The sequence below is a fragment of the Peromyscus leucopus genome, chromosome 18, assembly GCF_004664715.2.
Source record: "Peromyscus leucopus breed LL Stock chromosome 18, UCI_PerLeu_2.1, whole genome shotgun sequence".
Lineage (NCBI taxonomy): Eukaryota > Metazoa > Chordata > Mammalia > Rodentia > Cricetidae > Peromyscus > Peromyscus leucopus.
The window spans coordinates 45,860,945-45,883,884 of record NC_051078.1 but is presented as its reverse complement, the minus strand read 5'-3'; the positions used below and the strand labels follow the sequence as shown (position 1 = coordinate 45,883,884).

General features: G+C 42.8%; 1 protein-coding gene across 1 annotated transcript in view; it reads right to left on the bottom strand.

Moving 5' to 3' along the window:
- The window catches only part of Polr3b (RNA polymerase III subunit B), a 115,231-nt gene that overhangs the window by 42,540 nt on the left and 49,751 nt on the right, over positions 1-22,940 (bottom strand). Inside the window, exons 14-19 of the mRNA XM_028883626.2 lie at positions 22,157-22,357; positions 18,327-18,489; positions 16,382-16,535; positions 13,554-13,628; positions 12,951-13,049; positions 3,917-4,044 (exon numbers count right to left, since the gene is read on the bottom strand). Of these exons, the coding sequence (XP_028739459.1) occupies positions 3,917-4,044; positions 12,951-13,049; positions 13,554-13,628; positions 16,382-16,535; positions 18,327-18,489; positions 22,157-22,357 (820 nt within the window). The remainder of the gene's footprint in view (positions 1-3,916; positions 4,045-12,950; positions 13,050-13,553; positions 13,629-16,381; positions 16,536-18,326; positions 18,490-22,156; positions 22,358-22,940) is intronic.

The following is a 22,940-nucleotide window of genomic DNA, read 5'->3' as shown; positions in this document are numbered from 1 at the left end:
CGTGCATGTGTGTGTATGGAGGCCACAGATTAATGCTGGATTTTCTTTTCTCAATCATTCTCCACTTTGTGCATTTGTTTTGAGACAAATAAATACCTCATGATATAACCCTGCTTGCCTGGAACCCACGGAGTTCTATGTGACTCCGTCTCCCAAGTGTTGAAATTAAGGACCTGTGCTACCTAATCCAGTTCTGTATTAGAGTCATTCATTTACCCACCCATCCATTCATTTATTCATTGTTTCAGAAACATTTATCTAGTATTTACCATGCCACCCACCAAGCTGGCTGGGCACAAGGACACATTAATAAAGTACGTTCCTGTCTTCAGTGAGTTTATAACCTATACTGTAGTATAAAAGCCAGCCTGATTAGGGCCACAAAAGTTCAGGAAATATGGAAGGACGTGAGTTTTTGTAGAGAAGAACTTCAGTAAATCTTATAAAGGAGATTCCATAAGAGATATAATGCACCATGGTGTAAGCTATTCAACCACTCTGGAATTCAGCTTTCTTGTCAGAAAAAAAAGGCATGCCTCACAGATTGTTACCTCGCCTAAAAAACAAATGCGTGTAAAAATTTGGAGGTCTGGGGACAGGTCAGCAGCAGAGCATGTGTTTGACATGAATGAGGCCCTGGGTTCTCACCCCAGACTGAACTCAGACTGAAGCTGTAACTTCCCGACCCCAGGAACCTCAGCCCCTGAGTGAGTCTAGCAGGGAATGCAGACACGGTGCTTGAAGCTCCGGAGAGACCCGAGATAATACGGAAGCATTTCCGTCAGGAACTACCACACAGACCTACACCCAGAAGAGGTGCAGTGATTAAAAAACCTTAATCAACAGAATTTAAAGAGTCCTCATGAATAACTGGCGAAGGCTTCCCCCTCCATTTCTTAAAACTAAACAAGCAAGTAGATAGTTTTATGAGGATTCTTGAACATTATGTGCTTTAAATATCTCAATTTCAGGACATCCCATTCCAGTTTAAACACAGGAGGAAATGGTCTTAGAGACAGATTCTGCTGAAGACAAAAGGAGAAGTCGTCCCAGCTCCTGAGTTTTTTTCCTTTTTTTGTTTTGTTTTGTTTTAGTCCAGCAATCTTGGAGCTGGTGGGGGAAGGGCTGGAGGAAGGCCACGATGCATATTCATTAACTTGCTGATAGAGACTGAGGGGTCCTTTAAGGAGAAAGTGCTCTACTAGAGGACTGCCAGCTAGTAAGAGGCAGGATCTGAGAGGGAGAGGCTGAGCTCAGCCTTGCGACCACGCACCCCACCGCTCCAGCACACAGCCAGTGCCCAGAGACCCGGAGCCTGACCGGTGGTTCCAGATGTCTACCTGACTTTCTCTCCTGAAAGGTCAGGACACCGGCAGCCACACCCACAGAAGTGAGAGGGTCTCAGCAGTACAGAGAGATGCCATGTGGAGACTCACACTTTACTAGTTAAAGTGTCCGCCGCCATTTGCGAAGCACCTTTGCAGGCGGCTTGTAGGACTGAGTCCCTGTGGTCGCACAAGTCCCGGTGCACTTCTCTGTAGAAGAGAAAAGAGTTTCTGTGTTTCATCTCTGAGGGGGGAGGGGTGCTGAAAGGGCAATGGGTGGACACACAAGTCTCCAGGCTGGCTAGAGTATTGAGTGAGCCAGCTCTGGACGAGTAAGTCTCTTTCACTTTCTACAGGACTGGCAGACAAATAACAAGGAAAACACTACTTTGGAAAATCACAAGATTAAAACAGTCTTCAGCAATGTGCCCTCTTTACAGTGGCTTTAGTTCCTAGCGGCCAGGACTCAGGGAGCTCAGCTGATGCAGAGCAGCCCTGCTCAAAGGGTCGGGCTTGCTGGGACCTGGGCCTCTGCTGTGCCTCTCTCTCACTGACCTTTTCCCGGCTGTGTTTAAACACAGACCCTGCTACTCCTGTATCCAAAGGGGAATGTGGCCAAGCCATGAGCCAACTTGAAATGCACTTCTCTCGGCCCTCCTTCCCAGTCAGGTGTGTTTTATAATAACAAACAGTACAAAGGCATTTTTTTTTTTTATGACTTAAGATATTCAGCAGCTTTTGTCTTGCCGGCGTCAGCAGTAACGTCAGAGGATTGTATCCAAGGAGCTAACTGTGCAGGACCCAGGGTCAGAGCAGCTGAATACACCAACCTCAGAAAACACAGACAATGAATTGCAAATGACACTCAGAACAAAACGAGGAAAAACCCTTCACACAGAAGACTACAAAAGAACTCCCCAGACACTGAATCGGCTTTCTGTGCACACTGATCCTGCCCGACTGTGTGTGGTAACTAGCCCAACATTTCAGACGTGGGGCCGCAAAATAAAGGCTGTGTTTTGTTTGTTTGTTTGTTTTTGGTGGGGAAGGTTGTGATACAAACAATTTCCCCCTTCTTTAAGTCTATTCTTTATTTTTAAAACAGTTTCACTAGCTGGAGATGGCCAGTGCTTCGGTTTGTATCTTCAAACAAATAAGCGGCATTGGTGAGGCAGTGATTAGTCTCGTGTTAATTCTGCTGAAGGTCTCCACAAAAGGTGTATTGTTTCAGCAGGGATTCACATCACCAAAGTGGTCTGGTAAACCCCCAAAAAAGTGACAGTCCTTCCATGATATCTGGTGCTGTCTGCGTAAAATTGTGAGCAAGCAGGGGCCCGGGCAGGACATCAGACTACACACCGGGGTGATGGGAAGCCAAACGGATGAGCCGCTCTTCAGAGCTGCCCGCTGGGAATTATTCCCGACTGCCCACCATCACACCATTCCGGTCAACGGTGGTGGGACACCATGCCTTTCATTTCTCCACAGCCAGGCAAAGGGCACATAGAACTCAGGAAGATGTCTCTACACTTCCTGTCTGTGGTGAGCAAACAGACTTTCCTAAGGCCAGCTGCAGCTGGAAGAGGGACAGAGGCCGAGCATGGCAACACAGGACCTTCCTCTCTGTGTTCACAAAGTTTAAAATGAACCTCCTGTAGCCCCTGAGATTAGAAATGATACGTCATAAGGTGAGTGGAAATTCATTAAGAGTACTAGGATTTGAAAACCACTTTCAACAAGTCTCTAAGTGAGATTGTTTATGGGGTGGACTCCTCAGACTGCTCCCTGGGTCATATGATTCTCTGTGTAGTATATACTCTCCTCCACATCGCTCTGTCTTCTTCCCACAAAGACACACCATGCAGCAAGGCTCCCGTGAAATGCTTGCTCCTACTTTCTCCTGGAAAGATGTTTCCCTTCCAAGAACGTTCCCATGAAATGCTTGCTCCTATTTTCTCTTGGAAAGATGCTTCCCTTCCAAGAACCCTTCAATGCGGTTCCAGCTTTGCGTGGCCTCTTCTCCCTCTCCACCCCCAGATCCTGGTGAGGTTTGATCTGCTGGTCCTCCAGGTCCCAGAGAGCTCTGTCTGCTGTCTGTGTTCAGGCTCCTCCCGCCCCACCTGACTGCCAGCCTTGCTCAGCAAAGGTTACGGATGTGTGGACAGGTAGATAAATTATAGGAAGACAAGAGAAAGGGAAGGAAAAGGATTGGAAACTGGTGTGTAAGCTTTAGGAGACACAACAGCAGAACAGGACAAGTCTGTGGCTATCAGTAACCCTCCCCCTCCTTCACTTTCCACTGCTCTGCTCTTCATACACCTTTCCTGGTCAACTTACACTTCCGGGGCTTTGATGTTTACAGTCATTCACAATTACGGGAAATGTATTATGTGCTTCCTTGTTGGCTGAGGAAACAAGCTAAGATCTGCATTTATTCAAGCAAAAGACAGGGCAGGGATCCCGCAGGCACCTGGGCTCCACGGGCCCTTGAGCTGGGTTGGCAACATCTGATTTGTCCAAACACACACTAGTGAGAAGAAAGATGGAAGTCTCTTTCCAAATCGTGTAGACGCGGGTTAAAGGCATCTTACCCATGGCTTGCTTGCCCATGGCACACTGGTAGGTGTTCCTTGGAGACTGGTTATGATGCGGGTATGGGATGAGGCCAGCACAAACACCAAGAAGAGTGAAGGGTTCAATCTCCAGGTGGGTGGTATCTCTAGCAAGTTAATGAAGAGTTAGGCAGTTTAAGCATCAAGTACTAAAATCAGTATCTGTTTAAGGATATAAAAATGACTATTTCCTAGGTCCACAAGGGACTTACAAGACAATAAACTTTGATGCTAGTGAAACTGCTAAAATAAAAACATACTGAAATAAAGTGATGAAACCTAAGAATTTAAACTGTTCTGTGATAAAAATTCTTACCAGTGATGGAAATAAAAGAAGGGAGAAAGTGTAACATTGTCTATATAAAAATAAAGTGATATTATCATACACACTACCAATGGTATACTACAGACAGGAATTTCTATACCAAACACAGAAGTATAGTGCACTGACTTGTACATGGACGAGAAGCCTGCTTTCACTTCTATCAATAAGAAGCCTGCATCACTGTGTAGGGATAGGAATAGATCTCTTTGAAAAATGAGTCACTGCAGACCTGTGCAGACCAGTGGTAGTCATTAGCTGACGGTGCCTACTGAGCAGTTGAAACATTAGGCTACTAAAGAACTAAATTTCATATTTTACCCAATTTTAATGGATTTAAATTTAAATTAAATAACTCAGTTTCTTATTTTAAACTATTATATTTCAAACAATTTATATTTGTGAATCTACCTATTCAACTGTGAAAGGTCTACCAGATTTAGCATTTCTAATGAAATTTGGCTATAGGTATATACAATATTTTAAAGACTTACAATGGGAAGAATGTAAAATATCTCATTAAAATGTTCATTATGATGACACAGTATTTGACACAGTGGGATCAAAAAAATATTAAAATTAAGGGCTGGGGATAGAGCTAGGTGGTCAAGAACCTATCTAGCACTTGTGAAGCCCAGATTCAGTCCTCAGAATCCATCACTCATTATTTTCCTGTTCATAGGGCGACTAGAAATCTGTAATGTACTGGTGCCTCGCACTTCGTTCTTACAGGATAGGTTTGTTATAGATATCTAATAGGTGTCAGAATCTTCTTACTTCATAATACATTTCTGCAGAAAACTCAGGTTAGGGCTAAATAAAAAAGTAGCTAGGATGTTTTCATGGGAGAGAGCAGCCAGAGTATGCAAGGGTTTTTACTCAAAGTAACACATGTCATATTCAGGATACATGCCACACAGTGATTCTGTGTTCCTCACCCAAGGGTCTATGCAATATGACCTTAGCCATTTCAAAGGTTCACAGTACCTGAGAGGAGAGGAGATTCTAGGAAACCAGGCCTCCACCTGTGGGAGCCCATTTTCGGGTTCCTCATGGCTTTACCCAGCAAGTACACATAGAGGATGATTAAGACCATGGGCTTGAGTGCAGGTGTCTGAGATGGTCTGCACTTGGCTGTGCTGGGGAGGAGGTCTTTTGCTCCACCCCTTGGCATCTCTGTAAATACCCTGGGGCAGAGACAGTCGGGCTCGTTGGAATAGGTTCCAGGCCCTCTCGAGGCTATTCTTTATTTTCTATCTGTTTATCTCCACAATATTCTCTGCAATAAATCCTTCTATCTAATATTTCCTGCTGCTCACACTCAAGAAAACTCTGGGGAACTGTGGGGTTGGTGGGTAAACGCCCCACAGAATGGCGCCATGAACAGGGACTAAAGAAAAAAGAAAAAAAAGGGACTAAAGAAAAAAAAGGGGGGACTAAGACAAATGAACAGGAACTAAAAACAAAGTAATAGGGACTAAAGATAAAAGAAAATAATAGTTTTATTACAGAGTTTTGGCGAAAGTGCTGAGTCAGCCCTGCCAGCGGAAAGTGGCATGCCAGTGTTACGGAAAATGAGGGGCAGGGGTTTATCCTCGAGAGAAAAGGAAAGTGGACCGGAAGGATGTGCGATGCTGCAGTGCAAAATTCTCTTCTGTCAAAATGTTCTATCTTCTATCCCTTTCTCAATTTCTATGTGTGAAAAATAAGTATAAGGCATAGGGTAGTAATATAGTGTAGAAAAACTTAGAAGTGTAAGATCATGTAGAAAAAAATAAGTAAGGCAACTAGACAGAAAAACTCTCCAAATTTTTAACTTTGGGGGCTATGAACACAATCTGGGGAAAATCTACGAGTTTAAGTGTCAGTTCCAATGAAAAATTGAAAGGATACAGAACTAGGGGCTTCGCGGTTTGGGGCGCCATTGGTAAAATGCCTTATTTACCCTAATAGCTGTGCAAAGATTTTTACGGTAGTTGGATGACAAAAAGCTACCTTTAAGAGCAAACAAGCCACTTTAAAATCCTTAAGAAAACAAGGGAAAGCAGTTTATACACTGAACGTTGTCTTAGCTATGAAGAAGCTTATGTGAAATTAAAAATTATTTACCTCTTGAACAAACAGCCTGCAATGAGTGATTCCTTTGCAAATCTAATTAAGGGGATAAGAAACAGGCATTCAAAAAGAAATGACTGCTTTGTAGATGGGAAACAAACTTCAGAAAATCTAGCTGTCTTACGAAAGAGTTGCTTCACCTGAAAGTTCCTTATAAAAAATCAGTGCTAAATATCACAGCTGCTAATAACATCAGGAGTAAAAGCTAATGAAGTGAAAATACTAAATCTTGAAAATGCTTTTTCTCAAAGTAAGCTAATGAAGGATACGTTTCATGAAAGAACATCTATGTTCTTGACTCCTTTGAATAGTAACAGTATTGGTGAAAATGTTGGAATTTAACAATCAAAATGTTTCAACACAAAGTCAAAATGTTTTAACAAATTCAAGACGATATTCACAAAAGAAAGCTGCCATGCTTTGTGGGCCATATTAGAGCTCACTCCAATCTTCCTGGACCTTTAGCTGAGGGTAATGCAATGGCTGATAAGTTAACAAAGATTAGTAGAATTATCCCAAGTGGAAATGGCTCAACAGTCGCATGCTCTTCATCAAAATAGCAAAAGCTTAAGAAAGCAATTCAATCTTGCCAAAGAAGCAGCTTGTCAAATAGTTAAACGATGTGGGGTATGTCCAAAATATTTTCCTGTTCCTCACTTAGGGGTAAACCCTCGAAATCTTCTTCCCAATCATCTATGGCAAATGGATGTTACACATATTGCAGAATTTGGCAAATTAAGATATGTACATGTGACCATTGACACTTAATTCAGGATTTTTAATGGCTAGTGCACAACCTGGGCTACAAAACATGTAATTATGCACTGCTTGAAGTGTTTTTTGTATATGTGTATACCAAAAATTATTAAAACTGATAATGGTTCTGGATATAGTAGTAAGGCATTTCAATAATTTTGTACCCTATGGGAAATTGTACATAAAACAGGTATTCCTTATAATCCTCAGGGACAAGATCTTGTAGAAAGGGCTCATAGCAGTCTTAAAATACAACTTCAAAAAATAAAAATCAAAAAGGAAGAAATTTACCCTCAATCGCCACATAATGCATTAAATCATGCTCTTTTTGTTCTGAACTTTTTGAATATGGATGTCCGTGAGCAGTCTGCCGCAGACAGATTTCGGCACAGTGGCACCCAAGCGACTTTTACTCAAGTGAAATGGAAAGATCCCTGCTCGGGATTATGGAAGGGTCCCGATCCTGTTTTAATATGGGGTCAAGGACATGTTTGTGTTTTTTCACAAGAGGAGAATGAAGCTCGGTGGTTACCGGAGTGTTTCATAAGGAGCGTGGAACTAAGAAAGGTCAGCTCCAATGACGTTTCTATAAAGGAACCAGAATGAAAGTGGCTCGATTAGTGCTTCTGAGGTTTTGTCACTGATTAATGCAAACAGTGAGGAAATAGAGTTCGGAGCTGTGCTGCTTTTGGCTTTACTAGCTCCTTTAGAAAAATACTTTATATCACCTAATAGCTGTGCAGTATTTGGCAAAGAGCTTTACAGCAGCTAAATACCCTCAGCATGAAGTGAAGTTTTTCCGTAGAACAAACCAAGAGTACTGCTGTAATAGAAACGTTTGTCTGAATTAAAGCACTTAGGGGAGCTATTATGAATTTGGGTGAAGGGACAGCCTCTAGTTAAAAACTGTTTACTGCTGACAGTGCATCTCTGCCAGTTCAGAGAGGCTGAGAGAACTCGGCAACTTTGGAGTGTGGCTTCATCTTAGGAAGGTTACAGTCCCCTAGCAACAACTATCACAATTTTATAACAACAACACTCACTAAATTCCAGTGCTTTATAGCAAAGCTGACTATAAACTCTAAACTTTAGAAATGATGTACATACTTCCTGTCTAGTTAAGAGAATCTTTCTAATAGAGATAGTGATAACTAAGAGTAAAAAGTAGAAAAAGATGAAAATAAGATATGTGAGTTTGTAGAAATTATTCTCTTGTTAGATCTGTGTTAAGAAATCTTTAGGTGTTTGCTAAATTAAATATATGTTAATGGTAGCCCTATATAAGTTTGTAAAATAGATCCATAGAGTTCCTTTAAGAATATAAGCTTGCAAGAAGTATCTAAGGTAGTCCTAAGACATGTAGTAATAAGCTTGTAAGAAGTAAAGATACTAGTTGTAAATGTAAGTTTAAATAAGAAATAAGATAAGAAGTTATTTGCGAAAGTAGTTCTATAGTTTCCTTAAAGAGTATAAATAAGTAGATGTTAATGTTATATGTGAGTTTGTAAAAATGTGTAAATGTTGAGTGTGAGTTTATGCTTAAGCACATGTTATATGTGAGTTTGTGAAAGTGTTAATGTATATGGTGAAAGAACCTGAGATACAGAAGTTAGTGTCCTAGCAGACGGCAAAGCAGGCAGTCTGAGCAGTTTTCAAAAGCTCTAGAAGCCGCTAAGAATGGCAGATGCCAGAACCAGCACAACAAGGCATCCGCAGCTGAGATCTGTGGAAAATCAACGCAACACAGAAAAACCTGAGCTAACATCAAAAGCGATGCGGTTTAGAATACTACTGTGCCTAAAAAGGTCTCTGGCTTGAGAATAAAAGTTAGAGATTCTTGTTTGAACTAAAATTGTTAACTGCAAAAAGTTTTGATTGTAAAACATCTCTTCATATTTGGAAGTGAAAGTCTCATACCAGAATTTACTTTTTTGAACTTTTTGAACTTAAAATGAGATAAAACTACAGAAAGATTTTGGTTATGAATTTCTTCATATTTGGAAGGCTAGTACCAGAATTTATCATTTGAATTTTGGTACTTAAAAAATGAAAAGAACAATAGAGATTTCATTGCAATGGGATAATTTTGAGTTTACTTATAGTAATGATCTAGGAACTGTTTTCTGGAATTGGGTTAAAAATGGAACTGTTTAAATGAAGAAATTTAATTTCTATCTAGACTAAAGATGCAATATTGTATATGCATATATGCTTTATTAACTCGTGATTCATGAATTGTTTTGTGGAACTGTTTATGTAAAAATGGAATTACTTATGGAACTAGTTTTGTGTTAAAAATGGAACTGTTTAAACAGAAAAGTTTGGATTTTCTAACTAGGCTTGAGATTTTGCTTAAAAAAGTTATAAAGAAAAGGGAGAGTTAATATTCCTTAGTCTATTTAATTTAAGATATGTTCTTGATTGAGTGGATTAATGTCATGTTTTGTTAGTAAGAAATGCAAATGGGGTATACTAAGAGACTACTTTGTTTTAAAAAATTATAAAGAAAAGGAGGAGTTATGAGTGAATTAAGGTTGAATTATGTTTGCAGAAATTATGTTTAACCTATTGATATTAATGCACCCTGGTTTTGTGGAGTTAAGGAAATTTTTAAGTTTGATGAATACATCGAAGTTTTTCCTATATTCTGTTAGCAAGAAAATTCAAATGATTAAGAGTTAAAGTTGTAAGACGGAGAAAATTGTTAACTATATATAGCACCATATATGCTAATTCAAATGGTTCTGTTAAGAATTTGCTTTGTGTTGTAAGACTGGGAGAATTGTGACTATGCATAGCAATATTTATGTTAACCTGTTAATGGTAATGATGAAGCTAAGGGATTCTTTAAGTTTGTAGTCGCCTTAAGTTTTTGGTTTAGAAAGGGCTTGTGGCAGCTAAGACTGCTGTAGTCACCTTGGACCTAATTCAAAAGAGAAATGCCATCTTTATCACCCTCTACTCCTATACTGGGAGGTGTAACAGCTATGGAGATTGCTGTAAGCCATTAATAGTTATTTTTTATATATTAAGAAAGGGGGACCTGTGGGAGCCCGTTTTCGGGTTCCTCGTGGCTTTACCCAGCAGCTCCACATAGAGGATGATTAGGACCATGGGCTTGAGGGCAGGTGTCTGAGATGGTCTGCACTTGGCTGTGCTGGGGAGGAGGTCTTTTGCTCCACCCCTTGGCATCTCTGTAAATACCCTGGGGCAGAGACAGTCGGGCTCGTTGGAATAGGTTCCAGGCCCTCTCGAGGCTATCCTTTATTTTCTATCTGTTTATCTCCACAATCTAAATCCTTCTATCTAATATTTCCTGCTGCTCACGCTCAAGAAAACTCTGGGGAATAGTGGGGTTGGTGGGTAAATGCCTCGCAGAAGAACAACATTTTCCTTAGGATCTAGCAGAACCTGAGATGTGATCAGAACCTTTGTCAGCCAAGTGGGAAAAAGTCTAGGGGATTTTTGTTTTAAGAAGCAGAACTTAAAGCTGAATTCTCTAGAATGAAACAGTTTCATTAGGGAATGTGGATTAGTGATGGAGAACTTGACTAGCACATTTGAGGTCCTGGGTTCAATTTCTGGTATTGGAAAAAAACAAGCAAGCAAATCCAGAATTTCCTTAAGTACAATGTTTTGCCTAAATACTAGCCAGGATGAAATTCTGTAACAAAAAAAAAGCATTTGTAAGATATAAAGATTGAGTTAATTAAAAAAAAAGGAAACACAGCTTTTTCTTTTATCACAGTGACATAAGAATATATAGCATCTCATAATAAATATTGAACATCTAAATGCTCTGAATTTTAGTTTTTATGAAAAAGAAAAATAATTTCCTTTAAAATCATAACCACTGTAAATTTATCCTGAACAGCAATTAAGAGATTTTACTACATGTAACACACTTACATTTACTTAGCACACAGTAAACAGCCAGCACTGGGTACTGTGGGACATGGACTCTTATGGGGTGGGGAAGAACGCAGGTTCAGTCTTTTCATCGAGGCAGGGTCTTACGGAGCACAGGACAGAGTGAAGATCACTAGGAATTTCTGATCCTGTTGCCGCCACCTCTGGAGTGATAGGATTACAGGCATGTACCACTAAACCAGGTTTTAATTTTAACTTTAATTTTTTCGAGACAGGATCTCACTTTGTAGCCCTGGCTCTTCTAGAGATCTGCCTGCCTCTGCCTCCTGGGTGCTGGGATTAAAAGTGTGCGCCCTGCTAAAGGCAGGTGCCATTAGGCCTGGTTTTACTGGGTGCTGGGGCTTGTGTGCGGTGCTTTGTGTACATGCTTTGTATATGCTACGCAAGTACTCTGCCAACTGGGTTACACCCCAAGTCTGAGTTCATTTTTTAAATTTTATGGACATCTACATTAAAAAACACATCTAGACTATGAATAAAACAATAGAATTATATTTTAAAATGAATTTGATCAAAACAGTATCTTGGCGACTGGGTAAACAAACCCCTGCTTTATAAGGCCCTCCTGCAGGAAGATATGCAGCACACAAATGAGTCAGTAAACACGGACTTTTATTCCATGGCAGTGAGCACCAGCAGTGAGGAAGGCAAAGACATCCGGGCTCGGGGTTTGTTTATAAGGGGTCCTCAGAGCCACACAACAAAGTGACCCGACTGCAGGTCTGAGGGAGGCCCAGGGAGGCCCAGGAGCCATTCCGTGTTCAAGGTGAAGAGAGGCCAGTGCGGCTGACAGTGGGTGAGGGGAGGCGAATGCAGACAGCACAGGGAGAATGAGTGTGAGCCAATGTCGGAAGAGCTTCTGAGACAGGAGGCTGCGGGGGACAAGCAACCGCAGCGGAAGATGGGGTGGGGAACCATGGACAGGTGAGAGCCATCAGGGCTCAGGAACCACAAAGGACTGATCTGTCCCCACACGTGCTGCAGGCTAAACATGGCAGGGTGCACACCTGCAATCCCAGAACCTGAAGACAGGCACATAAGAGTCTCTACGATCGAGGCTAGCCTGGGCTACACAGTAAGTTCCAGATCAGTCAGGGCTACATAATGAGACGCTGTCCCTAAAACAGAGTCTACTACAAAACAGTTCTTTTATATTCCATCTTGTAATGTGGAGTATAAGAGTAATTTGAAAAGCTCATCACCTAAAGGTGTGAAAATCCTGACTAAAAAACATAATTTATCAAGTTGTAATACAAACATACATTTCTCTGGTAGCAGAAAGAAGGAAATTACTTGTTTGTGGTTAGAGATATGAACAGTTATCAAGTATGAGTATTAAACTCCCTTTTAAAAATATAACTGCAGAAATTCCCGTTTCAGCTAAGTGGTACATTAATGGCTGCAAAGCAAGTTGTACAGATGTCCTCTGATGTCTTCCAAATGGAACACAGATGCTTCGAGAATACCAGTGTGGTAGAAGAGATATTATGAACACACTGGCGTCTCAAGTTTACACTACACATATGCTCAGCAATATTTTTACAACATACTATGTGTGGAATTCCTACTCCAACAAGAAGATTTCAGATATCCACTGACAAAATCCTATCTAAGACAGACAAATATATATTCTGAATCCTGACTCATTAGCTCAATGTTTACTGTTTGGATATTAAAATCAGAGAGGCAATTCTTTTTAAAAGTATACTCCAAATACCACATGGTAGGAGGAATAATTCAACCTAAAGATCACTTGTGAGTGATTCTGTGGCATTTCACAGGGACAAACGACAGTTATACTTTATTACAAAACACCTCCCAGGACCTAACAGGACAGTGAAAACACACAGGACATTCTACACATGGATTGGTCTTTCCAATCTTACTTACTTATTAATCGTGTGCTCGTAGAGTGCAATGTTACAATCATTTTCTTCATTCACATCTAAGTATTCAACTAGACTCTCGTGTAAAAAATCTTCAAAGTTCCTGGAAAATAGCGGTCAAGGAGACACTGAAACAACAAAAGACCCTGGTTTTCATTTGTTCCCTAATTCCTTTCTCCCCTAGAGAGAATCCATACAATGAGATAGCTGAAAACCATGTTTATGGGTCACAAGTCACTAAAATAAAAGCACTTGCCAATCTGGTCCCCACTCCTAAGAACACTGACTTTAGAAACTGGTATGAGGATGCAGTGTCTCCACCAGCAACAAGGCCGTGAAGGGGTTCCTTTGTGGAAGCAGCTAATGGAGAATGGTTTACATCAAGGCTCTATAATCCTCAGGAGCTAAGTTGTTAAGTACTTCATCACATGCCGGTGACTGCACATGGATGATTTTTAACTGGCTGTGGTATACTGGTGGGGAGGGGTCAATAGACTGGAGATGAAAATATACTTTCCTACAGTACATATCCAAGAACGTTACTGCTGATTAAAGCATGCGAGTCCATAGTTAAAGAGATTAACAACTCCTACTTTTGATCACTTACCTGTAACCTTGAGCCAACTCTTCCATATGCTTATTTGTGACTGCCGGCTTTTGTTTCTTGACAATTATGTACGGCCTAGGAAGGAGAAGGAGAACTTACTAGAAGAATGATGTCAGCCAGTTCTATTCACCACTGTGGAATGAGACAGGGTAGATGCAGCTTGTCCTGGAATAGACTGAGGACATACAGTATTCTCTCTCTCTCTCTCTCTCTCTCTCTCTCTCTCTCTCTCTCTCTCTCTCTCTCTCTCTCTCACACACACACACACACACCCCTACACTTATGTGAGTATGTGTTCACTACTCAGTTTTCCTTCCAATTGTCCTAAGAATCATTTGGATTTAAATGAAAAGGCAATGTAAAGATCATAGTCACTGAAGTCTCGACAGGGCACACAGAATCTTCACGCCATACATTTTAGACTGTGTAAAGCACTACAGAAGCACCTCTTTACTTCCCACTGGGAATACTTGCTGTATAGAATTTCCCTTTACACATACTTCAGCGTTTTTGTGCTTTTGGTGACTTTAGAGTCAACTGCGGTCTAGGAAGTTTTAAATCATGGACCCTTCTGGGCAGTGTGGTGAAATCCGGTACCACCCTGCTCCATTCTACCTGGGAAGGGAATCACCCTTTTCTCTAGGGCGTCTGTACTACACGGCACTAACAGGTCACCTGCCTGTTGGCCATTTAGGAGCAGTCTCAGTTACCAGATTCAAAGGATGGTACTTTAGAGACTGGGTACTATGGAGGGTTTTAGCCATCCACTGGGGGAATCCTGGGACATATCCTCCACACAGAAGAACTGCTGTAATGCCTACGGTGTTCGCAGGCAAAGACTTGTCACTGAAGACAATAATGGCAGCTATTTTGACAGTTCAGAGGAGATCCAGACGTTTGAGGTGGTTTGATGCATAACAAACATCACCGAAATAGACAAACAGCTCACTTGGCTGTATGTTTAGAGAACACAGCTTCCTTACTGATGAATTATGACTGATGGGGTGAGATGGAGAGAGTACTCTGGCAGATTGACCTGTAACTGTCAGCAGTGACTTGCCTCTGCAGGAAATACCCACAAACAGAAGAGGCACGCTGCCTGGAAACGTCAAGGGCCGAGGCTATTTGGATAAGCAGCTCTTACAGGGGGGAGTGAGATGCTAGCAGACACTTGTGTGTCTGTCCTGAAGCCCAAATAAGGATGTGAAGACTAATGAGCAAGAAGAGCTGATCACTCACAAAAGGGGGCATAAGCATGAACAGGAGCTGGACGAGCACTTCAAGGAAGTCAGCAGTACCTCAAGTTCTGGCTTTTTGGTGAGGAAGCAGACCTGTTCCCGCCCTGCTCCAGGAGCCCCGCCCACTCCAGGAGCCCCGCCCACTCCAGGAGCCCCGCCCACTCCAGGAGCCCCGCCCACTCCCACCCAACTCCAGGAGCTCAGGTCAAGGCTCACAAGACAGAGCAGAAACCAGAGTAGGAAGGGGAGAAGTTCCTTTACTCAATAAATTCTCCTATTCCAGCCAGATCTGTGATCTGCTATTATAAAATTACTTCTGAAAAACAACTAGCTTTATTTTAGAACATGTTTTATTATATGGATACAGTGAAATAAAGAAATTCCAAACAGGAATAGTTTAGAACATGCCACTGCTTCTCCTGCCCCTCAGAAGGTCATGTTGTCTAATACCTGCTTCCTTCCTCTTTTTAAGTCAGGATCTCAACACAGAGACCAGGGTGGACCTCAGAGATCCACCACCAGCCTTTGCCTCCTAAATGCTAGGATTAAGGTCACTGAGCCACCATGCCTGGCCTAGGCCATTTGGTAACAACTCCACATAAGCACTTACCACATCCTACTAGCTAGTTCTTAGCCCAGACATAGGTAGGCACTACCACTTACATTTCAGTCAAGGAAACCAAGCCCCAGAAAGTTAAGAATACTCACAATCACAGTCACTAAGTGGCCAGTTAGGACTCAAGCATGGGTATCTTATTTCAGCAACACCATAAGAGAAACCAATTCTGAACAGGTTAAGCAAAAATTACTTTAATATAAGCATTAAGAATTTGCCAGAAGGAATGAGCATCAAGGACGAGGAGAAATACTGAGAAAGATCAGGAACTGACAGCTGAGAGGATCCAGGGAGTACCGAGTAAGAGGTGATCTGAAGCTTACGTCTGCCTGGCTGGGGGGGCAGACACTAGTTGGATTTCGTCTGCCTGAAGGACTCCACCTGTGTGTGACAAGCACCTGAACACGCGACACGGGAACAAAAAGAGCCTACTTTTCTAGTTACCTTCTTCATCTCGTCTTCACACTTTCACCCCTGGCTTGCCTCATCCTTTCTCCATTTACTCTCCAACTCCACTAGAACCTCAAAGCTCGGGAGAATATAGAGACAGAAACTCTGATTGCTAGAGTCAAGTGACTTCTGGGGACTGCCAAGAAAAACCCAATTCTACTCTACTCCAGCTCTGGGTATGCGGCCCAGCTTCACAGACCTGCCAAGTTCCTCATTAAAGAAGAAAATAATTCAAAGGAGGGTCTCGCACACAGCACACCCAGTAAGACAACGGACAGCATCCTTTCCTAGCATAGCTGGATGCTACTAGTACTTATTTCTGTCTCTCCTGGCAGATAAAACTCTCCGAGGACAAAAAATATCTCCCACTGGTTTTCAAACCTCCCACTGGTCTCTAAAGTGTTTGCAACTGAATTAAATTCATCCCCAGGACAAGAAAGGTTAAAGTAGCTTCAAAACTAAAAGCAAGGCCAATTCTGCCAAAAGTTCACATGAAGAGGCTGAAGTCCTTTATAACAACATACCTGCACAACCGTCCTCCATCAGAGGAAATATAAACACAGCGGTCTGTAAGATTTGTAGAGATAGAAACAAATTCATTGATGTAGCCTGCTCTTCGCATCAGCCGAAATGTACTGACAAGCTTTTTATGATCTCGGATGACACCTAGGATGTTGCCTAAACAAGAAGACATGGGAGTCAGAAACAAAAAAATAATCTGATTTAAATTATCCATCCAATACTATTGAGAAGACATTTGAATGAGTAGTCATTTGAAAACAGTTAGTAACATGAAAACTAGTCCACAGGCTCTAGGGAGCAGCACAAGGGCGTGCTCAGAGTCTGGGGGCCTTGAAGCCCGTGGCCATCACTCCAGACACTGACTGAGGAACTCCCCAAGAGCTTGTTCACTTCTCTGTCCTCAGCTGTCAGCATGGTCATGGGGACATAAGGTCCCCACCAGAACAGGCAGGTGCGAAGCCTGGCCTAGCCAATCCGCAGGTGTCCTGTATAGGATGAGTGCTGAGAACTCTGCCTTGTACCTGGTTCTGACACTGCAGAGCCTGTGATGAACTAAGAAGCCAGGCTTCACCTCCCAGGGTTAGCATGAGGACTCAGAGGCCCAGGACGATGCGCAGACTGAGAGCCAGCCCACCATCAACTCCTGGGAACACTAACATGGCAGGCAGCTGACCCTTCCTCCAGAGCCTGTATACAGGGCAGGCGACTCCCTGAGTGGGAGGAAAGGGGGAAAAGAAAGAGAAGAGCAGTGGCCAGAGATGAGCACACCGGACAACCTGCAGCGACCGAGTCAAAAGGAGGAAGGGCAGGGCACACTGCTGCCAGCCTCTGGGGGCTTCGAGGGAAGCAGAGTAACACATGAAGGGAGAAATGGCTATGAACCAAAGGAGCCCCATCTTGTCCCAGCTGCTGAGAAGTGAGTTGATCTCTGTGTATATTTAACTAGCTATCGACATATCACAGAAAGCTTATTCTACTATGGGGAGTTTAGCAGCTCCCATAGATGGAAAGCAGTAGATGGGCCTCAGTGCTGTTCTTCTGTGTTCTCAGAATCTTGGGTACCACAGTCAAAAGATCAAATGCTTCTGTTATCACTTTCCTTCCCTTTAAATTAGTACCTACTAGAGATAGCTTCTCAGTCAGGGATGGAAGTTCATGTCCACTGCCCTCACTCAGCGCTGGGATCCCATCTGGCTTGGATCTGTGCAAGCTATCTCCCATGACAACCAACCACTCACACAGTGAGTCTCACTGGGCACACAAACCACTTAGAGGCAGGCCCCATGCCCAGCAAGTAGACGGCCAAGACAAAAAGCGCAACAGTATTTCTGGAGATGTTTTTGTCTCATATTCCTTTGTTGGGTATTTGTGAACATACTTTGTGTTCCTATGGGTTTTGTTTGTGTGTTTGCATGTGTACTGTTTCTTCAGCTTTTTCTTTGGTTTTGCTTTATTCTAGTTTATTTGTTTTATGAGACAGAAAAAAAAGTTGTAGAGTTGGAAGGGCAAGGAGGTGGGGAGGATGTGGGGGAAATGAGGGAGGGAAACCATAATCAGAATATATTGAATGGAAAATATTTTCAATAAAAATAAAATAAAAAATAAAGGTCTATCTAGGGCCATAATTAAAATATGTTTATAGTTTAAATACAAAAGCAATGGATTCCCTCTCTGCTCCTAAGAGATTGCTTAGGACAGTGGTTCTCAACCTTCCTAATGTTATGACCCTTTAATACAGTTCCTCATGTTATGACCCCCAACCATAATATTATTTCATTGCTACTTCATCACTGTAATTTTGCTACTGTCATGAATCATAACGTACATATCTGATATGCAGGATATCTGATGACCCCTCTGAAAGGGTCATTTGACCCCCAAAGGGTTTGCAAGTCACATGATGAGAACCATTGGCTTAGGAAGAACATGTCTCCCTAGCATACTTACCATTCAGGAAGACAAGAAACACATTGGGGTAAGAGAGTTCTTCGCCACATAGTAAATTCACATCTTCTACTCCCAGGTTACCAGCTAACTTAATAATAGGTCCGTCCTCCATGTCAGTTGTAATATGTGTCATAAGGGCCAAGTTTTTAACCAAACCACAGGCCTAACAGAGAACAGTCAGTCACGAATGTTAGTCACCAAAGTAGAGCTTGTATCTGAAAATGCTCAGCACTCTGTTGGCAGCAATATAAAAGAGTACAACCTTGAAAGGGACACTTGGGGATTCACACACACAACTCTACCTCAAACAAATAATCTCACCTTTAAAATGTCTATATTCTTTAACTTGAGGAATTTATCCTCAGATGACAAGAAAAGACATTGTCCTGGCTAGTTTATTGTCAACTTGACACATGCTAGAATTATCTGAGGGAACCACAACTGAGAAAAATGCCTCCATATGAATGGGCTGCAGACAAGGCTATAGTACATGTTCTTAATTAGTGGTTGATGTGGGAGAGCCCAGTCCATTGTGGATAATACCATCCCTAGGCTGGTGGTCATGGGTGTATAAGAAAGGAGGCTGGCCGGGCGGTGGTGACGGACACCTTTAATCCCAGCACTCGGGAGGCAGAGGCAGGTGGATCTCTGTGAATTTGAGGCCAGCCTGGTCTCCAAAGCGAGTTCCAGGAAAGGCGCAAAGCTACGCAGAAAAACCAAAAAAAAAAAAAAAAGAAAAAAAAAAAGAAAGCAGGCTGAGCAAGCCAGGAGGAGCAAGCCAGTAAGCAGCATTCCTCCACCATGGCTTCTGCTTCAGCTCCTGCCTCCAGGTTCCTGCCCTGACTTCCCTCAGCGATGGAGTGTGACCTGGAAGTATAAGCCGAATAAACCCTCTCCTCCCCAAGTTGCTTAGAGTCATGGCACTTTACATAGCAACAGAAACTCTAACTAAGCTAGAGATTGGTACCAGGTCAATGGGCACTGCCATGGTAGACCTGACGGTGTTTTCTGAGGACGGTCGTGGCATCTGAGCTTTGGGCTGGAAAGGCTATTGTGTGCTCAGAGTTCAGTGGGCTGTTCTGTGGAAGTTTGGAAGAACACTGAGATCCTATGGAGACAATGAGGCCTGGCTTGTGAGGTTTCAGAGAAGTTTGCGAGTCCCTTAAAGACTCTATCAGGGCTACTCAATATTTTGAAATAAGAACCATTAAAAGGAAACCTTTGCTTTACAGAGAAAATTGATACTGGTCAGCTGGAGCTGAAGAATCAACAGTGATTAGGAAGAGACCGACACCATTACTGAGGATGGCAAATCTGGGCATGTTCCCTCAGGGTCAGCACACAGAAGCTGTGGTCAAGAGGGAGCCAAGGCTGGACCTTGTGCTAGCAGCCAAACTTGGTAATGTGAAGAGTTTCCCAGGTGGTAGTGGTTCTGAAGACATGAAGGGTCATGGACAACAGCTGGGGCTCGGCACTGTGAGAGGCCAGGGGAGGCCACTGGTGGATGCGCAGCCTCAGCTGAAATCGATACCCCAAGAATGAAGGGGCTATGGAGAGATGAGGCAGGGACTCTGACCCTCCACCATGGGTCAGAAGGTGGGCCACCTTCACGTGGTAGGGTCAGAGTCCTTGAAAAGATCATGGGAGAGGCTGCTGGTCAGGGTTCAGCCTCGTCACAGTGATTAAAAACCCTAAGATAGACTGAAAACATAAATTTAGCTATGGATGTTGGCTGAAGCAATCGCTGGAAAATTTAAATACTTCAAAGTTCATAATGTATACATTTGGAAACTACGTAAGTTTAATGTGAGTTTTCTTACAGTTTGAGATAAATTTGAATTTTTCTAAAAACCACAGCCTGTTTGGACATACAATTTTCACTTCTTTTGAATCCTAACTGTGGGGCGTTTACCCACCAACCCCACAGTTCCTCAGAGTTTTCTTGAGTGTGAGCAGCAGGAAATATTAGATAGAAGGATTTATTGCAGAGATAAACAGAGAGAAAATAAAGAATAGCCTCGAGAGGGCCTGGAACCTTTTCCAACAGGCCCCGACTGTCTCTGCTCCAGGGTATTTACAGAGACGCCAAGGGGTGGAGCAAAAGACCTCCTCCCCAGCACAGCCAAGTGCAAACCATATCAGACACCTGCCCTCAAGCCCAAGGTCCTAATCATCCTCTATGTGGACCTACTGGGTAAAGCCACGAGGAACTTGAAAATAGGCTCCCACACCCAACAAATTCCTACACTTTGAACCCCTCACCTTTCCCTTGTTATAAAGGTTTTTTCATTCATTGTATATTTGCAGGGCCTCTATTGTACGAACCTGGAGATACAATAGTGGACCACCTTCCTCCATTACCTGGAGATACAATAGTGGACCACCTTCCTCCATTACCTGGAGATACAATAGTGGACCACCCTCCTCCATTACCTGGAGATACAATAGTGGCCCACCTTCCTCCATTACCTGGAGATACAGTGGTGGCCCACCTTCCTCCATTACCTGGAGATACAGTGGTGGCCCACCTTCCTCCATTACCTGGAGATATAGTGGTGGCCCACCCTCCTCCATTACCTGGAGATACAGTGGTGGCCCACCCTCCTCCATTACCTGGAGATACAGTGGTGGCCCACCTTCCTCCATTACCTGGAGATATAGTGGTGGCCCACCCTCCTCCATTACCTGGAGATACAGTGGTGGCCCACCCTCCTCCATTACCTGGAGATACAGTGGTGGCCCATCTTCCTCCATTACCTGGAGATACAGTGGTGGCCCACCCTCCTCCATTACCTGGAGATACAGTGGTGGCCCACTTTCCTCCATTACCTGGAGATACAGTGGTGGCCCACCCTCCTCCATTACCTGGAGATACAGTGGTGGCCCACCTTCCTCCATTACCTGGAGATACAGTGGTGGCACACCCTCCTCCATTACCTGGAGATACAGTGGTGGCCCACCTTCCTCCATTACCTGGAGATACAGTGGTGGCCCACCTTCCTCCATTACCTGGAGATACAGTGGTGGCCCACCTTCCTCCATTACCTGGAGATACAGTGTTGGACCATCTTCCTCCACTAGTTTATGGCTCAAAAGGAATAGAATCAGGTGACACTAACAACAGTATCATGAGAAAGCCTGGGGCTGGAGAGATGCAGAGGACCTTAGTTTGGTTCCTAGCACCTACACTGGGCAGCTTACAAACAGCCTGCTCCTCTAGTTCTAGGGGCTATAAAGTGCCCTCTTCTGGCCTCTGTGGAACCTGCATGCAAGTGGTGCACATACATACACTCAGCCACACACATATACATACAAATTATTTTTTAATCTATAAAAAAGAGGCAAGGAACAGAGGACACAGTGAGGCTAAGTAATTAAATCTTGGCAAATCCAATGATTTGGTATTTAGATAATGGCTTGTGCTTCCCATATAATTCAGAGTTAGTGCAGGTCTTTGATTATACGCTACGAGTTGCCCTTTAGGCACAACTAAAGAAATCAAGAAGCTACTCAAAGATCCTTCTGAGCATCAAAGGTGATGGCTCTCTCATTTGTCCACATCTTTACTGCATAGTTTGATTGTTAGGATAAAATGAGAAAGAGAAATGTTGACTATGAATTTCTTTAGATAAGATAATGAACAACAGGCTTCTGGCTTTGTTTTGGAATAACATAATATAACCGACAAACTACATCAGTATTTCTTGCCAAATAATCAGTTAATCAAAACAGAAGAAACAGCCTCGTGCATGGGTCCAGAAGCAGAACCCCAGACTCCCATCCCAACAGGTATGACCTCTGACCCCATAGAGACTCCCATGGTACCTTACCTCTCCTTCAGGTGTGTCAGAGGGACACAGCATCCCCCACTGAGATGGCTGGAGGGAACGAGGACCACTCACTTTTCTTGTTTTTTCAAACTGGGAAGAGATTCTTGTCATCATGCCGAGTGCAGAAATATACGACAACCGAGACAGCACCTGGGTCACACCCTGGCGGTCCATTTTAAATCTCTTTAGAGACCAATTGCCCTGCAGAGATGAGATGCAGGAGACGACTCCTAACTGGTTCATACACTGAGAAGTTTATCACAGTAACTGCCTGTAATGCACATACAGCCATTGATAGAACTACAGAAACCAAAATGATACAACTGGAGTTAAAACTCAGCCAGTGTCTATGCAGAGGCATAGAATGAGGCTATACTGTGGCTAGTAACCAGCTCCGAATATGTATCCCAGAAGAGTCTCTGGGATCCAGGGTCCACTGAGGCTCCCACGGGGAGCAGGAAATGAAGTATGGAAGCACTGGTGAGGGTCCAAACGGAATCTCACGTTGCACTGTTATTTAGATGCCTCCCAACAGTGTTTAGATAAATATAAGCTCAGAAAAAAACTCTTAACCAACAGTAGTTTAATGAGAGATAATTATCCATACTTTCTTAATCTAGGCCCAAGGAATACGAAATTGAATATTTTAATCTATCTTGGCCTTTTTTGTTTTGTCTTTTTTTAATGTTGGGGATCAAATGCAGGACTTGCAAATGCTAAGCAGGTGCTCTACCCAGAGGAGCACCTTCAGCCCTAAAACTGTACATTATTTTCATTAAGAAAT